The sequence below is a fragment of the Salvelinus sp. IW2-2015 genome, linkage group LG20, assembly GCF_002910315.2.
Source record: "Salvelinus sp. IW2-2015 linkage group LG20, ASM291031v2, whole genome shotgun sequence".
NCBI lineage: Eukaryota > Metazoa > Chordata > Actinopteri > Salmoniformes > Salmonidae > Salvelinus > Salvelinus sp. IW2-2015.
In genome coordinates, this window is record NC_036860.1 from 18,365,831 (window position 1) to 18,389,726 (window position 23,896).

At 40.8% G+C, this 23,896-nt stretch overlaps 1 protein-coding gene across 1 annotated transcript in view; it reads right to left on the reverse strand.

Annotated features, from left to right (window-relative positions):
• Positions 1 to 17,291, reverse strand: part of LOC111981629 (E3 ubiquitin-protein ligase RNF43) — a 196,729-nt gene extending 179,438 nt beyond the window's left edge. The window contains exon 1 of the mRNA XM_024012999.1: positions 15,641 to 17,291. Coding sequence (XP_023868767.1) covers positions 15,641 to 15,880 — 240 coding nt within the window. The 5' untranslated portion in view covers positions 15,881 to 17,291. The remainder of the gene's footprint in view (positions 1 to 15,640) is intronic.
• Between the last annotated feature and the right edge of the window lie 6,605 nt (positions 17,292 to 23,896).

Sequence of the window (23,896 nt, forward strand, 5' to 3'; positions counted from 1 at the left end):
TGTGCTTGTGTACAGGACAGTCAGGAAGAGTGATGGAAGCCTTCAGTGTTTAGAGACATGAAAAATGGGGGGGAAATGTGTTTTATAACATGGGCCTGGCAGACGCAAACACATTCAGGAATTCCAGGCCGGGTTGGGGGGGTGGGGGGGGGGTGCAGTGGGATTATTTAAGATACTCTTTGAAGTGGTAGGGTTTCAGAAATTTCCGGAAGATGGGCAGGGACTCTGCTGTCCTAGCTTCAGGGGGAAGCTGGTTCCACCATTGGAAGGACAGAGAAGAGCTTTGACTGGGCTTAGCCTAGCAACATTTTAGCTTGAGAAATTGCTCATCGCTAAGGAGCTATTTTTGTTCATTTTTGACCATTTTAATTGAAAACAATCACAGTAAGTTACTTAATTGTTACCCAGAAATGATTTGGTAGATAAAAACTGCTGCATTGGAGATTTGCCATGTTTCCCCCTTGTCTGTTCCTTTTGCCAATGCCCTGAGAAACATCTCAACAGTACAGCCAGCCCCAGTGGAACGGGGACGAGACAGGACGAGACAGGACTCACTATCCCCTTTTTTCCTGTCTATGCTGCTACTTGCAATCCGGATATTTTGTCAGATCCATTTCGGGATAACACATTAAGGGAAGGGTGAGAGTCAGAGAGCCTGTCTATTTGTCTGAAATGATTGTCTGATAATGTTGAGACCATGACTGAGCAGAGAGAGCTCAGTCAGGTCAGATAGAAAGATAGTAGGACTGTCAGGAGTAGAGGGAGAAAGAGATACAAGTCAGCCAGCAGTCAGGGATAGAGAGAGATAGCTAAAGCGTTAGTCCGGGAAGGCAAGGGCATCAGATGCCCTGGGAGACAGACAGGATAAAGGAGCAGGGTCATCGTCTTGTTATCAGACTGCAGTAAAGGGTGGGACACAGTCTGACTCAATTTGTTCTTTACTACACAAATCAGCTACTTTGACCAATTTGCCAACAACTTAGACAAAAAGTTAGAGGATATGACCTCTTGGTCTACTTCCCTGTTATTCAAATCTGAAATTGCAACAGAATTATCTGGTACCAATCAAACATTACAGTTGTTTTTGTAACCGCATCAAAAACATTTTCTGTAACTTGTCATGAACAACTAACATTTTGACCACTTTTCCTGCAAGTTAAACAAAAAGTTAGAGGGTATGACAACTTTGTCTACTTCTCTGCTATTTAAATAGGAAGTCGGAACAAAAATATCTGTTACCAATCCAGATGAAGATGTTTTAGTGAGCGCATTAAAAACATTTTTTTTTTATCCCCAAACAACTGACCTTTTGCAGCACTTTTGCAGCACAACATAGAGGAGTGGTCACCAACTGGTCGATCTTCAAGGTATTCCCAGTCGATCATCAAACATTTATGTAAAAACGCCAACGATAAAGGCTTGCTCTCCTTTTTCATTACTATTCGATGTGCTGTTGGAGGTAGGTGCACTTGATTCAGAAGCCCTGAGCACTAGGGAAAGGGAAATGAGGTATGCAAAGTGTTCCCATTTTTAACCATTTCATTTTTCTGAAAAGACATACTCCACCTACCCGGTGGACCTGAAGATCTGTTGCTAAACCGAGTGCACCAACTGCAGTGGCCAATCTGATAGCTCAAATCACCGTGCCTACAAGTTTAATACTAGCCTACATGAGATTTCATAACTTTTAAAATCATGACCAGAGACTGTCAAAGAATAGTCAAAGAATACGGCAAAGAGCTGCTGTTTTTATGAGTGAGTTCAAGTTGAATGTTTTATTCAGCACTGTCACTGTTTTTATCCAACACTATTACAAAACACCTTCTCCCTACTCCTAGTCGCGCTGCACCTACAATGAATGAGTAGCCAATTGTATCGATAGACCTGTGTTTTTATTATTATTAGCAGCTTGTCATGATTATTTTAATATCGAGGACTATTTCAATTTCTCTGGTCATAGGAACAACATGAATTGCGCCATCAGTCTCAGTCTGGCTATTCTCACCGGAAGAAAGGAAAGAGAGAGCAGGGTCAGCGAGATACTGACCCTCTGTTGCTCTCTCTCTGTTCTGTGTGGCGCTGTATTTTTTGAGGCGTCATTACGTCATCTACTTACGTTATATAGGTATGCAAGTCAGCTTTGACATCGGTTTTGCACATCGCAGTTAAACTAGACATAGGGCCAATGTTGGCATTTGTATCTAATATCATCCGTTTCCAATATGCTTACCGATATAGTGTGCATCCCTAATTTTTACAGTTTAAAGATAACTTCTAAATACGAGGTTCACCAGTATTCACCGAGGTACTCATCTCTCGTTTCATGATGGGCATGGACACATAGCCTACATCATGGAGGGGGTTTAACACACGTCCAAAATGGGACCTGCATGACTAAAGTAATGGGCCTGACTACAATGCACACAGTTGAAGTCGGAAGTTTACATACACTTATGTTGGAGTCATTAAAACTTGTTAACCACTCCACAAACTTCTTGTGAACAAACTATAGTTTTGGCAAGTTGGTTAGGACATCTACTTCGTGCGTGACAAGTAATATTTCAAAAAATTGTTTACAGACAGATTATTTCACTTATAACTCACTGTATCACAATTCCAGTGGGTCAGAAGTTTACATACACTAAGTTGACTGTACCTTTAAACAGCTTGGAAAATTCCAGAAAAGTATGTCACGGCTTTAGAAGCTTCTGATAGGCTAATTGACATCATTTGAGTCAATTGGAGGTGTACCTGTGGATGTATTTCAAGGCCTACCTTCAAACTCAGTGCCTCTTTGCTTGACATCATGGGAAAATCAAAAGAAATCAGCCAAGACCTCAGAGACAAATAGTTGACTTCCACAAGTCTTGCACATCCTTGTGAGCAATTTCCAAACACCTGAAGGTACCACGTTCATCTGTACAAACAATAGTACGAAAGTATAAACACCATGGGACCACGCAGCTGTCATACCGCTCAGGAAAGAGACGCGTTCTGTCTCCTAGAGATGAACGTACTTTGGTGCAAAAAGTGCAAATCAATCCCAGAACAACAGCAAAGGACCTTGTGAAGATGCTGGAGGAAACAGGTACAAAAGTATCTATATCCACAGTAAAACAAGTCCTATATCAACATAACCTGAAAGGCCGCTCAGCAAGGATGAAGCCACTGCTCCAAAAATGCCATTCAAAAGCCAGACTACGGTTTGCAACTGCACATGGGGAAAAAGATCGTACTTTTTGGAGAAATGTCGTCTGGTCTGATGAAACAAAAATAGAACTGTTTGGCCATATTGACCATCATTATGTTTGGAGGAAAAAGGGGGATGCTTGCAAGCCGAAGAACACCATCACAACTGTGAAGCACGGGGGTGGCCAGCATCATGTTGTGGGGGTACTTTGCCTCAGGAGGGACTGGTGCACTTCACAAAATAGATGACATCATGAGGGGGGAAAATTATGTGGATATATTGAAGCAACATCTCAAGACATCAGTCAGGAAGATAAAGCTTGGTCACAAATGGGTTTTCCAAATGGACAATGACCCCAAGCATACTTCCAAACTTGTGGCAAAATGGCTTGAGGACAACAATGTCAAGGTATTGCAGTGGCCATCACAAAGCCCTGACCTCAATCCTATAGAAAATTTGTGGGCAGAACTGAAAAAGCGTGTGCGAGCAAGGAGGCCTACAAACCTGACTCAGTTACACCAGCTCGGCCAAAATTCACCCAACTTATTGTGGGAAGCTTGTGGAAGGCTACCCGAAACGTTTGACCCAAGTGTAAGAATTTAAAGCAATGCTACCAAATACTAATTGAGTGTATGTAAACTTCTGACCCACTGGGAATGTGATGAAAGAAATAAAAGCTGAAATAAATAATTCTCTCTGCTATTATTCTGACATTTCACATTCTTAAAATAAAGTAGTGATCCTAACTGACCCAAGACAGGGATTTTTTACTATGATTAAATGTCAGAGTTTAAATGTATTTGGCTAATGTGTATGTAAACTTCAAACTTCAGCTGTAAGACAGGTCATTTTGCCGAACCTGGCGTTACGGCTGGAAAATGCCAGTGCGCCAATTTTTACATGACGAAATTGCAAACTAACTAAACTAACACCAGATGAAACTAAAGCCCTATATGTTCCTGAGTGGCAGAGTTACAGTTTTGACTTAAATCTGCTTGGAAATATATGGCTAGATTTGAAAATGGCTGTCTAGTAATGATCAACAACCAACTTTACCGAGTTTTAAGAATCTTTTAAAGAATAATGTGCAAATATTGCACAATCCAGGTGTGCAATGCTCTTAGAGACTTAACCAGAAAGACTCATAACTGTAATCGCTGCCAAAGGTTACTCCAACATGTATTGAGGTGTGAACACTTATGTAAATTAGATATTTCTGTATTTCATTTTCAATCAATTAGCAAAAATGTCTAAAAACATGTTTTCACTTTGTCATTATTGGATATTGTGTATAGATGGGTGAATTTTTTTATTTATTTCATCCATTTTGAATTCAGGCTGTAACACAACAAAATATGGAATAAGTCAAGAGGTATGAATATTTTCTGAAGGCACTGTATCAAATTGTCTTGAAAGGGAAAGATGTACATCCCTGCTACAAGTGTAATAGAATGCATTATAAACAAATGATACACAATTTGCTTCAAAGAAAGCGATATGTCAACATTACTCATTAGATAGATGACAACAAAAGGCTGTGCACACCATAGAAATAGAAATACTAGAACGGATAAAACCCCTGAGATCATTTAATGGATGTCTGTGCTAGTAATTCTATTTCTATGGTGTGCACAGTGACTGCACACACATCCAGAGGGCAGTCAGTGAGGCGGTGAGCCTAAAGCCAAAAGAAATCAGCCAGCCCAGCCCCCAGATAGAACAGCTCATCCCACCAGGGCAGCATAGTGAGGAGATGAGGAGCCCTGGAGAGCTGTTATCACATCCAGGGAGATAGGAAAGGAGAGGGAGGAAATACGGACAGGAAATCCATGAGGCGGGGAAAGGAGGGGAGCTGGGTGTGTATCGGAAGTGCAGAGTAAACAGACTCCTTTTTTAATCATCCCAGCTCATGTTTTTTTATCTGAACACACACTTTGATCTTCTTCTCCCTCAGCCCCCCCCCCCCTTCCCCCTCCTCCTCTCATCCCCAGCCTACCAACTATCAACCTGGACAGGCCAAGCCTCTCTCTCTCTGGGCTAGGTGAGCCTGCCTGCCTGCTGGCCACAGAGAGAGATAGTGGTCTACACTGGGACTCCTCTGGTCTGAGGGGAGAGGTGGCTGAGAAACAGGGCCTCCCCAGGGGTCGTCAGGCTAGGGAGGAAGGGATGAAAAGCATGCTTGCCATACAGTGGTGCAGAGTTAACAAGTATGCACTGTCTAGTGCCCTGCCTGCCCCAATTATACCTGATGTTTTTGTGGGCCCTCACAACGGTCAATCTGACCTTTCACTGGGACAAAGCCCTCGACAGACAGAAGAGAGAGTAAAGAAGAATTCTAAAGGGACTTAGTGGAAAAAATAGCCCTTTTAAAACCATTTAGCTTATTTTAATTGGACAGAGAGCCCATCAGAGGATTAACTTCAAAAGGAGGTGCGGCAGGCGTAACCTCCTCCTCTTCCTCCTTTCCACTGGGCCCAGAGGACAGCTGGATTTCATTTCAAGTTCAAAGTTATCCCAGAAACCTTTTCACTTCTTCTTCTTCTCCTCCACAGGCTGGCCCTCCATACCCACTCGACTGGCGTTGTAGCGGGAAAGGCAGAGAGAGGGAGTCAAAATTCCTGACCACTCGGAGTCGTCCAAACATACAGTACAGGCCTGAGCCAAGCCAGGCCAGCCAGCCAATGTAGGCTATGTGTGTGTCCTGAGGACATCCTACCAGAGAGATTAGACCGTTGGATATTAGTTCTGAGGGGGGAATGTGGCAACAGTCCCCTGACCTGAATACACTGAGGGATATGAATGAGATAAGAATAGCAAACAGCATGTTAGAGAGTCCTTTATGTGGCTGTGTTTGTTTATTACCAACAAGTGTTGGCTTGGCACATTCTATTTCAGCTGAGTGTACAAAACATTAGGAACATCTTCCTAATATTGAGTTGCACCCCCTTTTTTCAGCCTCAATTCGTTGGGGCATGGACTCTACAATGTGTCAAAAGCGTTCCACAGGGATGCTGGCCCATGTTGACTCCAATTCTTCCCACAGTTGTGTCAAGTTGGCTGGATGTCCGTTGGGTGGTGGACCATTCTTGACACACACAGGAAACTGTTGAGCGTGAAAAACCCAGTAGCGTTGCAGTTCTTGACACAAACCGATGAGTCTGGCACCCACTACCATACCCTGTTCAAAGACCTTAAATCTTTTGTCTTGCCTATTCACACATACATAATCCATGTCTTAATTGTCTTATTTAACCGGTCTCCTCCCCTTCACTTACATTGATTGAAGTGGATTTAACAGGGATCAATAAGGGATCACAGCTTTCACCTGGATTCACCTGGTCAGTCTGTCATGTAAAAAGCAGGTGTTCCTAATGTTCTGTATACTCAGTGTATATCAGGGAAAATAAAAGCATCCACATCCCCCACTGCTCACATTGATCAAATATTATATGACAGGCATTTAATACCAACAATGATTTCTCTGTATTGTCGAACAGTAAATCATAACATTCTAAACACTGTATTCTATATAATGACAAAGAACGGAAAATATAAACTCAATATGAGGGGCTGAGGTGGGGGTGGCAGGTAGCCTAGTGGTTAGAGCGTTGGACTAGCAACCAATAGGTTGCAAGATCAAATCCCAGAGCTGACAAGGTAAAAATCTGTCATTCTGCCCCTGAAAAAGGCAGTTAACCCACTGTTCCTAGGCCGTCATTGAAAATAAGAATTTGTTCTTAACTGACTTGCCTAGTTAAATAAAGGTTAAAAAAATTATAAAAATATCCGTGGGAAAAAACCCAAAGCTTGTGGTGCTTGATAATTCATCAAATAAAACTTTTAATTTTTCCTCATGCCAGATCTTGTTTTTCTTCTGTGATCAAATAGAGAGCGAGAGAGAGCGAGAACCTGTGGCCCAGAGAAACAACATGCTTAAGAAGATCAAACGTGGCCAGAGAGGTGTAATTACTGTGGGTTATGAAAACTGGCTGTCATGCTCCACCACGGTTGAGAGAGTCAAATTCAGAGTAGCCTGAGGAGCTACAAGTCAGGCACGCCTGAGTGATGACAAAAAAAGAGAAGGATACAGAGAAAGACAGATCTATCTAGTGCTGCTGGATACTGGACAGGTGAGTTAGGCTAAAGCTAAGACCGTGTTTCTCTCTTAGAAGACTCAGCGCTGTTGCACTCTACTCAGCCCTGAAGTACTTTAATGTAAACACAAACACCTTTGATAAACCAGTTATATGTGTAGCCTATTCATTGAATCCAAGCCATTAATGGTATTATAATTCATATCTCTATAGGTAGTGCCTTTAGCAGTCTAAGACAAAACAAATACACACGTCACGAACTTTGTGGAATCTGGAATGTGTGTTGGCGTTTTTGTGAAAAAGAGAGAAAGGGACAGACACAACCTCTTCCTTTCTAACCTCCTTTCACCGCCCYCCCCCCCCCCCCCMMYCYCCTCTTTCCCTGGATGGAAGACAGGAACATAAAGCTGCGAACATAAAGCAGCGCTCAGAGGCAATAGAGGCCTGTTTGAACAGGTCTACTACCCTGCACTGCAACAAAGACACATCATCGCACAGGGTGAGGCTGAAACGGAACCCTATTTCCTATATGGTCAAAATATGTACACCAAATAGGGAATAGGGTGCCATTTCGTACTAGGGCTGGGAATTGCCAGGGACATCTCGATATAATATTATCACAATACTTAGGTGTCGATACGATATGTATTGTGATTCTCACGATTCTATACGTATTATGATTCGATACTGTGATTTTATTGCGAACCGAAGGTTCCATAAATATTGCTTACCATATGTCTGCTGCAGAGGGACAAGAGAGAGCCATGAGAAAATTTGTTTATCAGTCATGTAAATAAAAGTGAAGAAAATGAATTGTCTCCCTATTTAAGAAGCTGTAAAGGAAAAATACTGGAGTTTCGGTGCAGGTACAGCAAACTAGCGCAAAAATAATATTGCGATATTGTCAAAACGATACGATACACACTCAAAAATAATATCCAAATAGGTACACTACCGTTCAAAAGTTTGGGGTCACTTAGAAATGTCCTTGTTTATGAAAGAAAAGCACAATTTTTTGTCCATTAAAATAACATCAAATTGATCAGAAATACAGTGTAGACATTGTTAATGTTGTAAATTACTATTGTAGCTGTAAACGGCTGATTTTTTATGGAATATCTACATAGGCGTACAGAGGCCCATTATCAGCAACCATTCCTCCTGTGTTCCAATGGCACGTTGTGTTAGCTAATCCAAGTTTAGCATTTTAAAAGGCTAATTGATCATTAGAAAACCCTTTTGCAGTTATGTTAACACAGCTGGAAACTGTTGTGCTGATAGAAGGAATAAAACTGGCCTTCTTTAGACTAGTTGAGTATCTGGAGCATCAGCATTTGTGGGTTTGATTACAGGCTCAAAATGGCCAGAAAGAAGACGCTTTGTTCTGGAACTCGTCAGTCTATTATTGTTCTAAGAAATGAAGGCTAATCCATGCTAGACATTGCCAAGAAACCGAAGATCTTGTACAACTCTGTATACTACTCCCTTCACAAAACAGAGCAAACTGGCTCCAACCAGAATAGAAAGAGGAGTGGGAGGCCCCGGTGCACAACTGAGCAAGAGGACAAGTACATTAGAGTGTCTAGTTTGGGGAAACAGACACCTCACAAATCCTCAACTGGCAGCTTCACTAAAATAGTACCCGCAAAACACCAGTCTCAACGTCAACAGTGAAGATGCAACCCCGGGATGCTGGCCTTCTAGGCAGAGATGCAAAGAAAAAGCCATATCTCAGACTGGCCACCAAAAAGAAAAGATTAAGATAGGCAAAAGAACACAGACACTGGAAAGAGGAACTCTGCCTAGAAGGCGAGCATCCCGGAGTCGTTGTTTTTGTTCAACTAGATTTTTTGGATTAAATCATGAACACTTTAAACGCTGCACCTTGGTCCACTCTTCCTTCAGCCCACGAGAAACGTGACAGTTGGAGTCATTAAAACTCATTTTTCAACCACTCCACAAATTTCTTGTTAACAGTAGGTCAGAAGTTTACATACACTAAGTTGACTGTAACTTTAAACAGCTCCTGAAAATTCCAGAAGATGATGTCATGGCTTTAGAAGCTTCTGATAGGCTAATTGACCTAATTTGAGTCAATTGGAGGTGTACCTGTGGATATATCTCAAGGCCTACCTTCAAACTCCGTGCCTCTTAGCTTGACATCATGAGAAAATCAAAAGAAATCAGCCACGACCTCAGAAAAAAATTTGTGAACCTCCACAAGTCTGGTTCATCCTTGGGAGCAATTTCCAAACGCCTGAAGGTACCAAACAATAGTATGCAAGTATAAACACCATGGGACCACGCAGCTGTCATACCGCTCAGGAAGGAGACGTGTTCTGTCTCCTAGAGATGAACGTACTTTGGTGAGAAAAGTGCAAATCAATCCCAGAACAACAGCAAAGAACCTTGTGAAGATACTGGAGGAAACAGGTTCAAAATTATCTACATTCACTGTAAAATTACTCCTATATCGACAAAGATCGTACTTTTTGGAGAAATGTCCTCTGGTCTGATGAAACAAAAATAGAACTATTTGGCCATAATGACCATCATTATGTTTGGAGGAAAAAGGGGGAGGCTTGCAAGCCGAAGACACCATCCCAACCGGGAAGCACAGGGGTGGCAGCATCATGTTGTGGGGGTGCTTTGCTGCAGGAGGGACTGGTGCACTTCACAAAATAGATGGCATCATGACGAAAGAAAATGATGTGGATATATTGAAGCAACATCTCAAGACATCAGTCAGGAAGTTAAAGCTTGGTCACAAATGGGTCTTCCAAATGGACAATGACCTCAAGCATACTTCCAAAGTTGTAGCAAAATGGCTTTAGGACAACAAAGTCAAGGTATTGGAGTAGCCATCACAAAGCCCTGACCTCAAACCTATAGAAAATTTGTGGGCAGAACTGAAAAAGCATGTGCGAGCAAGGAGGCATACAAACCTGACTCAGTTACACCAGCTCTGTCAGGAGGAATGGGCCAAAATTCACCTAACTTATTATGGGAAGCTTATGGAAGGCTACCCGAAACGTTTGACCCAAGTTAAACAATTTAAAGGCAATGCTACCAAATACTAATTGAGTGTATGTAAACTTCTGACCCACTGGGAATGTGATGAAAGAAATAAAATCTGAAATAAATCATTCTTTTAAATATTTTTTTAATAATAATGACAATTACAAAAATACTGAATGAACACTTATTTTAACTTAATATAATACATCAATAAAATAAATTTAGCCTCAAATAAATAATGAAACATGTTCAATTTGGTTTAAATAATGCAAAAACTAAGTGTTGGAGAAGAAAGTAAAAGTGCAATATGTGCTATGTAAAAAAGCTAACGTTTAAGTTCCTTGCTCAGAACATGAGAACATATGAAAGCTGGTGGTTCCTTTTAACATGAGTCTTCAATATTCCCAGGTAAGACGTTTTAGGTTGTAGTTATTATAGGACTATTTCTCTCTATACGATTTGTATTTCATATACCTTTGACTATTGGATGTCCTTATAGGCACTTTAGTATTGCCAGGTTAACAGTATAGCTTCCGTTCCTCTCTTCGCTCCTACCTGGGCTCGAACCAGGAACACATCGACAACAGCCACCCTCGAAGCAGCGTTACCCATGCAGAGCAAGGGGAACAACCACTCCAAGTCTCAGCGCGAGTGACGTTTGAAAGGCTATTAGCGCGCACCCCGCTAACTAGCTAGCCATTTCACATCGGTTACACCAGCCTAATCTCGGGAGTTGATAGGCTTGAAGTCATAAACAGCGCAAAATGCTTGAAGAATTGCGAAGAGCTTCTGGCAAACGCACGAAAGTGCTGTTTGAATGAATGCTTATGAGCCTGCTGCTGCCTACCATCGCTCATTCAGACTGCTCTATCAAATAGCAAATCATAGACTTAATTATAACATAATAACACACAGAAATACGAGCCTTTGGTCATTTATATGGTCGAATCCGGAAACTATCATTTCGAAAACAAAACGTTTATTCTTTCAGTGAAATACGGAACCGTTCCGTATTTTATCTAACGGGTGGCATCCCTAAGTCTAAATATTGCTGTTACATTGCACAACCTTCAATGTTGTGTCATAATTATGTACCATTCTGGCAAATTAATTACGGCCTTTGTTAGGAATAAATGGACTTCACACAGTTCGCAATGAGCCAGGCGCTCAAAACTGCTGCATATACCCTGACTCTGCTTGCACCGAACGCAAGAGAAGTGACACAATTTCCCTAGTTATAAGAAATTCATGTTAGCAGGGGATATTAACTAAATATGCAGGTTTAAAAATATATACTTGTGTATTGATTTTAAAGAAAGGCATTGATGTTTATGGTTAGGTACATTGGTGCAACGACAGTGCTTTTTTCACAAATGCACTTGTTAAATCATCACCCGTTTGTCGAAGTAGGCTGTGATTTGATGAGAAATTAACAGGCACCGCATCGATTATATGCAACGCAGGACACGCTAGATAAACTAGTATATCATCAACCATGTGTAGTTAACTAGTGATTATGTTAAGATTGATTGTTTTTTATAAGATAAGTTTAATGCTAGCTAGCAACTTACCTTGGCTTCTTGCTGCCCTCGCGTAACAGGTAGTCAGCCTGCCACGCAGGCTCCTCGTGGAGTGCAATGTAAGGCAGGTGGTTAGAGCGTTGGACTAGTAACCGGAAGGTTGCAAAAACGAATCCCCGAGCTGACAAGGTAAAAATCTGTCGTTCTGCCCCTGAACAAGGCAGTTAACCCACCGTTCCTATGCTGTCATTGAAAATAAGAATGTGTTCTTAACTGACTTGCCTAGTTAAATAAAGGTGTAAAAATAATAATAATAATAATAATAATAATAATAATAATAAAAATCGGCCAATCGGTGTCCAAAAATACTGATTACCGATTGTTATGAAAACTTTAAATCGGCCCTAATTAATCGGTCGACCTCTACTAAGGGGGTAAAACGCACTCGGGGGCGTGAAAACCACCTAAGTGATGCTATGGTTCTGTTATTTTTCTTGATTTTTGAGTTTGTTACAATGCGTTGGAATATTATTTTTCCCCACTGAAGGCCTAGGTCCAGTAGCCACGGTTTGCTACTGCTTTAGACACATTTTCATAATGCATTGTAGTCAATGGCAAGTGATGACAGCTAAATGTGTCTACCAATTTTCTCTATAATTAAACAAAATATCAAACAACAGTTGGGGGACAAACTACAAGCGAAAAAATAGTAAAAATTACATTAGCTAGCACTAGCCAGCTATACCTGTGCCAAAACTCTGGTAATTCTCCTTTTCTAGCTTGTTCTCATCTTTTTAAATGGTGAAACATGTTTTCAGCACATTCATTTTTCATGGCTCGGTCTTGTCCCTCTGCAGCAGAAATGGTGAGCAATATGTTTGGAACATGGAATCGCAATAAAATGGCAGTATCGAATCGCAATACATATAAAATCGTGAGAATCACAATACATATCGTATTGGTGATACTATCCTAGCGTTAGGTCCATGGCAATTCCAAGACCTAGTGGTGTTGGGATTTCTTCTCTTCTGACGGAAAAATAAACAGGGATCTTATCATCTCTGGATTAGAACTGTCACTGTCCCTAGGTAACCGAACTGAGCTGAGTGAACAACAGCAGTTAGAAGGGAACCAGTATGAAGCCTAAATATGCATCACTTCACGCCATCAGGGAAATACTGTAATGTCAGCAATCACCTTCACCTCCACAACCCTGGTCCACCAATACTCAGAACGCAGCCTAAATAGCACCTTATTCGCTGAGTTAAGCTCGCGTAAATGGAACGTAATTCCCTTTTGATGCACTTTTCTCTCTAAGTATATTCTAACCTTGAACTTAAGCATGAGAATAGCATGCTATTCACCCGCTATTCGTTGGGTGTCGAGATGAAAGAAATTAAGGTGTGGCGGAGGTGTGTCTACAGATACTCCTTATTCTGATTCCACCACCTTTACGAGCGATGAAACGATGAATAAGATCGAGCAACATCTCGGTTCTAAGTGGAACAACATCTAATTTATTTTTTCCCCCTATAAATAACACCATTCTCCATGCACTATAATTTACAAATTGATAAGATCTATTGATTAGAAGTAAATGAGGAAGCCATTTGGATAAGGGGATTGTAAATATAAATGACAATTGTTTTAGATCTATTTTACCTTTTACACATACACACACACACACAATAATGATCACTGGAAACCAGTCATATAGCAGCAAACTGAAGCATATCAACATCACCTTTTCCACAGGGAAGTTTTTGAAATCCTGGTCTTATAACTTGGGATGAAATTTGGGGACCCAAGCTATAGGCTTCTGAAAATGACAGTATATCGCCAAACCTACAGAGTTAAACTACCGAGTTAGTGACAAGAGTTAGTTTGCTAACATTTTGAATCATTCCATTACATCGTTAGTTTACATTTCTTCCTGGTTGAATTAAATGTTTTCAGCGTGAGCAAAGGAACCACGCCTGCAAAGCCCATTACTCAGGTGCATAAGGTAAGTCTGAATACAAACTACTGAATCGGCTCTGTATACTTAACTATGGGACCTGGTCAAAAGTCGTGTACTATATAGTGAATAGGATGCCATTTGGGATGCAGACTCAGTAAAACAGTAATCTAGGAATCACTTTCTGACAGACAGACCTAGGTCTACATCTCAGTGTTGTTTTCAAACTGTAATCCACTCCTCCTTCAAGGTCAGGTCAAATGTTATCACTCATATCTAAGGTGATATATCAAAGAAGCACTCAGCGCAAAGGAAAGGAAAGGCTTCATTGCCTCAATGTAAATGAACAAAGACCCGGAAAGCTGACTTATGCCTTTGATCTTTTCAGCAGCACTGCTATGCAATACACCTCTAAAGAAAATCAACATCACACACACGCAAGCACACACACACGTGCACACACTTCGACGTACTGAGTATATATTTTATATTAAATGAATCTAGTGTCATCATTTTCACCGCTATGTCTAATATTGTACATTCCCTGTGGAAAAGGCTGTGTAGGCTAATTCATTATCAATTATGGACATCTGCAGCATCTGGTTCTTCATTCAAAATGCCTCATGCACCTGGTGAGTGAGGACAGACAAGACCCTATGTATCTCATATCTGTCGCCCCCCTTTCTTCTCAGACTGGAAATAAATTGACTTAGCCTTGCTTTAGTTCCCCAACAACTTTAATCCATGCATGCATCCAAACTATGCACCACAGAGAGCGCAGGAACTGGCCTGGCTTGCAGAATAGGAACATTTACAGTATAGCCCACATGTATGCCTATGCGTTTAGCATTTGAATTATGCATTGTGTACAGTAAGGGCTTGAGCAAGCAAAAAAAAATGTTTAAACAATGCAGCTTTTGATCTCAACTGTTGAACTTGCATGGAATGCATTGTTTGGTATTTAATCACACTGTTCAGTAAAAAAAAAACATTAAAAAAGGGAGTTTTTTGGCAACTTCTGGGCATGGCTGTCCCTAATAATTTAGGTTCTACAAATCCATCAGCTTGATAAAAGGTTTGGGTGGAGAAGTTGGCACTCTCACCCCTAACTAGTATTTTATTGGCAGGCAGGAAGAAGACAAATGGGAATAAGATAAAATTAAAACAAACGGAGCTCTATAAATATATATGTCAACACTGTTGTTAATGAGGAATGTTGATATAGATATCCTATTCAATTCTAATTCCTAATTCTATGGTTGACACAGACAGCATGCATGAAACAGAGTGACAACGAGGGGTTATATGCCTAGCAGCTCAATAACCTATTACATTATAGTGACTGAGATCAACAACAAGATGACAAAAAAGTTGGCCTAAGATTTAAGACTGCCATGGGGGTTTTGTGGTTTAGGATATGGGACAGTGTTAACATCAGAGTTTGCCAAGGTGAATCTGCCAAGGTGAAGAGTCAGGGTGGCAAGAATGGTAAAACCAAATCTTGTCAAAACAAGCCATAACCATCAGATCAGACAGAACTGATGCCTAAAGTGGTCCTCTGGAGGATGTTGTTTCACAATGTGACATACTGTACCAAGCAATGCATAAAAATCTGAAACAATACTCCACAGTCCAATGGACTACCAGGCCAGCCTATATCACAAGATGTCTCCATGGACTGAATTCATGTGACATAATTGATTAAAGATGCATGGGATATTTTAAGCCAATAACCACTCTTTGCTAAACTTATTGCCAAAGAGTTATTGAAAGCTAACCAAGAAAATATAGCCAGTATGCACTTGACTTGCATTGCACATGATCAGGTGGACCTGGAAACCTATATGACCGTGACACATACCTGCATGAGCTTCCCCTCTGCAGAGCCGGCGCTCCCTCCGACGAATAGCCCTTCCAGAGTGATGGGCTTCCCCGTGGGCTCGTGTCTCAGCAGTGTCACCTTGATGACAGCCCTGGGGGCCGAGCGCTCCGTCTCTACGGCCGCCGCCAGCTCCAGGCCCGTCTGACCGAACACCACCTGCAGGGCCGCTATGAGCAGCCACGGCCAGAGCCCGGCCAATCGCCGCTGGGGAACGGTCATTGGATCGGCTGCAGCGGCGGGCTCCGGCCGCACATCGTGGACTTCAAAGCTGGCAACAACCGGAGTTGATTCAGGACAATAAATATATGGCCCAGCAACGGTCCTCCTCTTTGTGGGTTCTAAAATGTAAAAACTCGTGAAACCTATTCGAAAAACAGGGTTAAATCCAACGTTTTAAGGCTCACTGACTGCCATGTTGTCTTTGTGGATGCATGTCTTGTGGATTTCTGATTAATTCTTACCCCGCTTTAAAAGTTTGTTCCAGTTGAAAAAAGTTATTGATTTCACTCTTCACATACAACACGAGCTCCAGTCCTTACACGAGATAAACAGTAGCCCAGTTCTCATTTTCAACGTGCAGGTTAAAGTTGTCAGTCGGTTCAGTCCGGACACTTCCAAAACACCGGCTCTTGTAATATTCAACCACTGGCAATATTTCAAAAAACCTTTTGCAACAATGTTGATAATTAATTATGTGTCCAACCCACTAAAAACATGCTACAGTTACGTCTGGTTTAAAAAATGTATCCAATTTAGCGGTATTCCATGTCACATTTCCAGAGCAAGGAAAAAAATGGTAAAATCTCGCTGACGGACTCCAGATGCAACAAGTATCTCAAAAGCAATTCCCCCTACTATTCTTTACGCTAGATGTGTGAATGTAGGCTATCCCCACCGCACTGTATCCCTATAGGTTTCAAACGAATGGCAAGGTTTGTTGAACTTCAGAAACCGAGATGAACAAAGTCAAATTGATGTTGATACGACTGATTCCAAGATGACAGTCGACCATACAGTAAACAACGACGGAAATGCTATAGTAACTTTCATAAGCTCTGTAGCGACTAAATATCGACAAAAATGCCACCATAAAGTTGACAACGGAGCATTCCGGACTTTTAACATGTTTAACTAGCTAATCCAATGGAACCGTTGAAATTATTTACATAGCATGTTATAACTAGTTAATTAATTAGCAGTAGAAATCACGTGTCATTTCTGCAGCCGACGCATTCACATGTCTATCGCCCGCTTAAGTTGTTACGCATCTAAAACCAGTTTGCTTCCTGCCACCTTCCAAAAAAGTTGTCTCTTTTCCCGAGTACCACGTCTGAAATTTATAACAATTCTGAAACGAAATACTTCCCGCGGTTGCCGAAAAAATATATATACGCTAAACTCCAGTAATTTACTGAAGATACTGAAAATGTAGAACAAATGTAGAATCGAAGGAACGCAAGTCGTTAAAACACTGTTATTGGTCTTCATAAAGAACATTGAAAAGTTGGAAAAAGACACTGTACATTAAGCGAAGTCCCGAAGCCTGCCTCTCGTAGTCTCCCTCCCCTGGGCTTTCATTGATCGTCTACCTGCTGACTGCCTGTTACCGAGGGTGGAGCACGAGCTACACAGTGACACCACAGACTAAAGACGACACCGGGCGGCCTCCAGCGGACAACCCTGGTAACAGCCAAGCGCCACTTTTTGACCTCGTTTAGATCGAAGATTCTGGAATGTAGACAATCCACCTTTGAGGGCCCCATATAAAGAACTACATGATACAATAAATGAAATGCAAATATCCAATTAATTATATCACATTTTAATCATAATAATGATAGAGAATTATTTTTTAATCACTCAAGGTTAAAATAGATTTGTTCCGTTTTTGCATTTCAAAATTATGTAAAAATTTCACTTTTTGGTGTCAAACTAAAACAAATGAGGAATAAACATTAAGGTTACTTGTGGTTTAACTAAAAACAAAAAAAGACAAATAAGTCTTGGTATATATGGCCGCAGGAAGATTATCAAAATGATTGGATCCCATAGTGTATATTCTGCCCTTGAATTGCGTTCCCATGCAAAACTAGACAGATAGCTAACAACTAAGTCTTCAATAAAACTCCCAAGGCGTGACTTTTCTTGAATTAATATATTGAAAACGTTTATGTTGTGAAACTGCAAAATACAGAAAAGAATATACTTTAGTATTCAATTCACACCGACATACTGTAGCTGTACATTATACATTTGAAGTTGCATAAATACAAAGCACGTGCTAAAGTACCATGCATCTGGCATGATGACAAACCATATAGCTAATTGTTACTCCTATGGTAATTGGCTAACTCCTTTAATTACTCTAATAATGTACAACCATCTCTGTAGAATAGCAAAGCATATTACACTAGAAACAGTAACAAAACTACAGTATAGTATATTTTACAATTCTTTTGCATGACACATGAGCAAAGTAATACAGCTGATGGCATACATGAAAGGCATTGCAATTTGTGTGAGTAAATGCAACCAACCAACATTGATATGTAAGCAACTCTATCAATAACAATATTATCACCACTAGCTAAATGCTTGAATCGAACTTACAAACACATATTTTCCGCTGAAGCGTGACAAGAAATAACTACACTGAAAGACCTGCACCGTAGCGTTGTTTTTAGCTACTTCTATGCGTGCAGAACGAATTCTCTACTTCCTGTTTGCGTACAGTCTTTCTAAGTACCAGAAAGCTCCACTTGGGGGCGAATAACACCATGGAACACGATGAAAATCCATTTTAACCATTGTAATAAAATAATCTGTTACCTTCTAACAGGATGGCAGCACAGTGTATGTAAAAAAAAAAATACAATTTTATACTAACATAATAGAATTGCTCAGAGAAAGAGATTGTTTAACAAGAAATTACTTTTTTTTTTTACTCCCCTTGCGAGGATAATGACACAGCCTTTTTCTAAAATGTTTTATGAGATTGGAGAACACATTGGGAGGGATCTTAAACCATTCCTCAATACAGAATCTTTCCAGGCCCTTGATATCCTTTGTCTGTGCTCATGGACTGCCCTCTTCAATTCAAACCACAGATTTTCAAATGGGGTTCAATTCTGGAGACTGAGACTGCCACTGCAAACTGTTGATTTTGTGGCCAATTAACCATTTCTTTGTGGATTTTGGATGACGGATATGGGGATTCCCTTGTCTGTGTAGATGGTCGTAGGGGAGGGGGCATCCCCATGACCCATGATACAGCCGCGGGGTGGGATGGGGATCCGATCATACTCCTTCATGGTCTGGGTTCTGCTTTGGTTGTACTGTTGGTAAGGAGATGGTCGGTGTACCTGTCGAACAAACATGTAACCTGTGGAAACATCGAATTATAGCAAGGCTGAGAAATTATGGCACACAAGTTATGGCACAAATAAGAATGTTCTTTGAGTTATTGGCAATTAAATTACTGTAGTTAATTGTTTCGGTTTAAATACAGGGTATAGACATGATTGACAAATTGACAAACAATCTCTACTTTGACCTCCTCCTCACCACCATCATCACTATTGGCCATGAGTCGCCGGAAACCTTTGGGGGACCGACAGTTCACTTCTTGGGCAGCTTCCATCTTCGCCTTGTTTTTGCTTGTCAGCCTCTTTGTCACGCCCTGACCTTAGAGATCCTTATTATTCTCTATCTTTGGTTAGGTCAGGGTGTGACTCGGGTGGGAAAGTCTATTTTTTCTATTTCTTTGTTTTTGGCCGAGTGTGGTTCCCAATCAGAGGCAGCTGTCTATCGTTGTCTCTGATTGGGGATCATATATAAGTTGTCATTTTCCTTTTGGGTTTTGTGGGATCTTGTTTTCTGTTTAGTGTCTGTGCCTGACAGAACTGTTCGCGTTCATTTTTTGTTATTTTGTTTTGGTGTCATCAATAAAAAGACAATGTACGCCTACCACGCCTACCACGCCTACCATGCCTACCGCGCCTTGGTCCACTCTTCCTTCTACAAACGAGAGCCGTTACACTCTTTAGATTCCCCAGCAGTTCGGATGGATCTTGTTTGAAGTTGGGATTGTGGAAGTGGTGTTGTATCCTGTCCGTCGAGCAATCATTATTTTCCCGAGCCCCTGGGGCCATGGGTCATCTTCCTGAACCGATAAAGATTCAGCTGGCGGGTTAAACTTGTAAAGTTGGTCGTTTTGAAACAGTCGATGGTGTCGACATTTGCTTCTGAGGTGACAGCAGCTCTGCTTTAAACACCACAGGGATCCCAACATATCGATAGATTTTTGGGGGTTATTCACCTGGCAGTTTTGGGGTTATTCACCAGGCAGTTTCGTAGGGAAGTTGTTGTGATTGATGGGGATGGTGAGGAGTGCTTCTTCGAGCTCCATATTTTCGGCTGTTTGAGAATCCAAAAACAAACAAAATCAGAGTGACAACTTATCAAGTGCATATTGATAGCTAATGAAAGTAGTTAGCTTTGTAGCCCTTTCCTGCAGTCAATGACCATAAGCACCTTATTTGGACTCATGGGTGGAATGTTATCATAATAATGTTTTTTTTAATTTTACGATGAAAATCCAGAAATTCTAGCTATGTCAAACAGTGTTATTACATTTCAGTCTCCTGTGATGTATATAAAGTGTAATATTTCTATGTAAACTCAAAATTTAAATAGTGGAATGGGTGGTGTTTTTTTAGGGAGGGCTAATAGTTGGCAGGGCAATTTTTCTTTTCCCCAATTTGTAATACCGTATCAAAGAATTGAATGTAGGTACGCTGTGAATGGCCTCACACACCAGTGCAGTAGGTGGTGGTGTACACACCTAAAAGTTGGTTGCGATCCGCCAACCAAATCCCAAAGAAGAAGAACTGCAGCGACTTGAAGGCGACTTTATAAGAAACATTACCTTTGATCACATGACTTTTATGCAGTCGACATGTAGTCGCAAGTTGGACAATTTTTATAACCTATTTCAACACACATTGAAAGGCGTTGACCAACTATTGTCACCGTCTTGACAAAAGTGATTCGCTTGAACGTGCCAATTGGTTCCAGAATGATTAGGTAATGCGCCTGCATGCTGCCTGCCTCACCTGTGGCAACTTTAGAGATCCCTGTTTTTCTACAGTCAAGACTACAATAGCCACAACAAGGCTGTTGATAACCAAAGCAACCATTAATGCAGTTGTTTAACATAGCAGTCAAGCTAGTTCCTGAAGTCTCAAAATAATTACGTTTTTCAATTTCTACATCAAATGGAGCACACTGTGTTAATAACATGTATTCAATCATATTGAATACATGTTATTATCATATTAAATAATAATGAAATACTCACCCAAGTATATACCTGGATGCATGTATCAACATTGGGCTAATGGCTAAGCTAATTTGGCTTCAACTTGAGCACATACAGTGGGGAGAACAAGTATTTGATACACTGACGATTTTGCAGGTTTTCCTACTTACAAAGCATGTAGAGGTCTGTAATTTTTATCATAGGTACACTTCAACTGTGAGAGAAGGAATCTAAAACAAAAATCCAGAAAATCACATTGTATGATTTTTAAGTAATTAATTGGCATTTTATTGCATGACATAAGTATTTGATACATCAGAAAAGCAGAACTTAATATTTGGTACAGAAACCTTAGTTTGCAATTACAGAGATCATACGTTTGCTGTAGTTCTTGACCAGGTTTGCACACACTGCAGCAGGGATTTTGGCCCACTCCTCCATACAGACCTTCTCCAGATCCTTCAGGTTTCGGGGCTGTCGCTGGGCAATACGGACTTTTAGCTCCCTCCAAAGATTTTCTATTGGGTTCAGGTCTGGAGACTGGCTAGGCCACTCCAGGACCTTGAGATGCTTCTTACGGAGCCACTCCTTAGTTGCCCTGGCTGTGTGTTTCGGGTCGTTGTCATGCTGGAAGACCCAGACACGACCCATCTTCAATGCTCTTACTGAGGGAAGGAGGTTGTTGGTCAAGATCTCGCGATACATGGCCCCATCCATCCTCTCCTCAATACGGTGCAGTTGTCCTGTCCCCTTTGCAGAAAAGCATCCCCAAAGAATGATGTTTCCACCTCCATGCTTCACGGTTGGGATGGTGTTCTTGGGGTTGTACTCATCATCCTTCTTCCTCCAAACACGGCGAGTGGAGTTTAGACCAAAAAGCTCTATTTTTGTCTCATCAGACCACATGACCTTCTCCCATTCCTCCTCTGGATCATCCAGATGGTCATTGGCAAACTTCAGACGGGCCTGGACATGCGCTGGCTTGAGCAGGGGGACCTTGCGTGCGCTGCAGGATTTTAATCCATGACGGCGTAGTGTGTTACTAATGGTTTTCTTTGAGACTGTGGTCCCAGCTCTCTTCAGGTCATTGACCAGGTCCTGCCGTGTAGTTCTGGGCTGATCCCTCACATTCCTCATGATCATTGATGCCCCACGAGGTGAGATCTTGCATGGAGCCCCAGACCGAGGGTGATTGACCGTCATCTTGAACTTCTTCCATTTTCTAATAATTGTGCCAACAGTTGTTGCCTTCTCACCAAGCTGCTTGCCTATTGTCCTGTAGCCCATCCCAGCCTTGTACAGGTCTACAATTTATCCCTGATGTCCTTACACAGCTCTCTGGTCTTGGCCATTGTGGAGAGGTTGGAGTCTGTTTGATTGAGTGTGTGGACAGGTGTCTTTTATACAGGTAACGAGTTCAAACAGGTGCAGTTAATACAGGTAATGAGTGGAGAACAGGAGGGCTTCTTAAAGAAAAACTAACAGGTCTGTGAGAGCCGGAATTCTTACTGGTTGGTAGGTGATCAAATACTTATGTCATGCAATAAAATGCAAATTAATTACTTAAAAATCATACAATGTGATTTTCTGGATTTTTGTTTTAGATTCCGTCTCTCGCAGTTGAAGTGTACCTATGATAAAAATGACAGACCTCTACATGCTTTGTAAGTAGGAAAACCTGCAAAATCGGCAGTGTATCAAATACTTGTTCTCCCCACTGTAGCACATGGTAACGGCCTGCAATTTTATTAAACAGTAACATGCAAAACATGAAGAACTGAACAGCCAGAGGGATTACACATATAAATAAGGGAGAGGAAAAAATGTATAATAATAATAATAACACAAATCCACAGTATATCAAATAAAATACAGACATGTAGCGAATACATTTTTGTTACATTTAGTTTTGCATATGTTGTACTGATTTTAAATAGTTTTCCAAATCAGATTTTTTTAAATGTAAAAAAAACAGGGCTTTTCTTCATACATTTTCATTTGTGTATGAAAAATGTTCCAAATAAAATAAAGAGATTTATGACATACTGACATTCAATTGTGGAATCAGTGTAGTAAAATAATAAATAATGTCAAACTTAGATATTTTAATGGTTGTATGCATTTTGTTGCCAAGTTATAGTTTCACATCAGTCCAGAACACCTCACTAAGTAAACAATTACGAAATAAGTGTTCAATAGATTCAGTTTCTGGTTCACAAAAACTGTATTCACTGTTAATTAATATCAGGTATATAGTGCATTCAGAAAGTATACAGACCCCTTGACTTTTTCCACATTTTGTTATGTTACAGCCTTATTCTAAGATTTAGGGGGGAAAACGATTTAATCATCGATCTACACACATAATGACAAAGCAAAATCAGTTGATTTTTTAAAATTTTGCAAATGTATTTTAAATAAAAATCTGAAATATCACATTTGCATAAGAATTCAGACCCTTTACTTTGTTGAAGCACCTTTGGAAGCGGTTACAGCCTTAATATTTTTTGGGTATGACGCTACAAGCTTGGCACACCTGTATTTGGAGAGTTTCTTCCATTCTTCGCTGCAGATCCTCACAACCTCTGTGTCACGTTCCTGACCTTATTTCCTTTGTTTAGTCTTTATTTAGTTGGTCAGGACGTGAGCTGGGTGGGTATTTTCAATGTTGTCTGTTTCTATGTGGGGTTTCTTGTTTGGCCTGATATGGTTCTCAATCAGAGGCAGGTGTTAGTCATTGTCTCTGATTGGGAACCATATTTAGGTAGCCTGTTTTGTGTTGGGTTTTGTGGGTGATTGTTCCTGTTCGTGTGTTCCTGGTTTTTCTATGTTCACTAGTTCGGGACTGTAGCTTTGTTGGTTTTCGTCTGTTTATTGTTTTGTTCATTGTTGAAGAGTATTCTAATAAATATGGA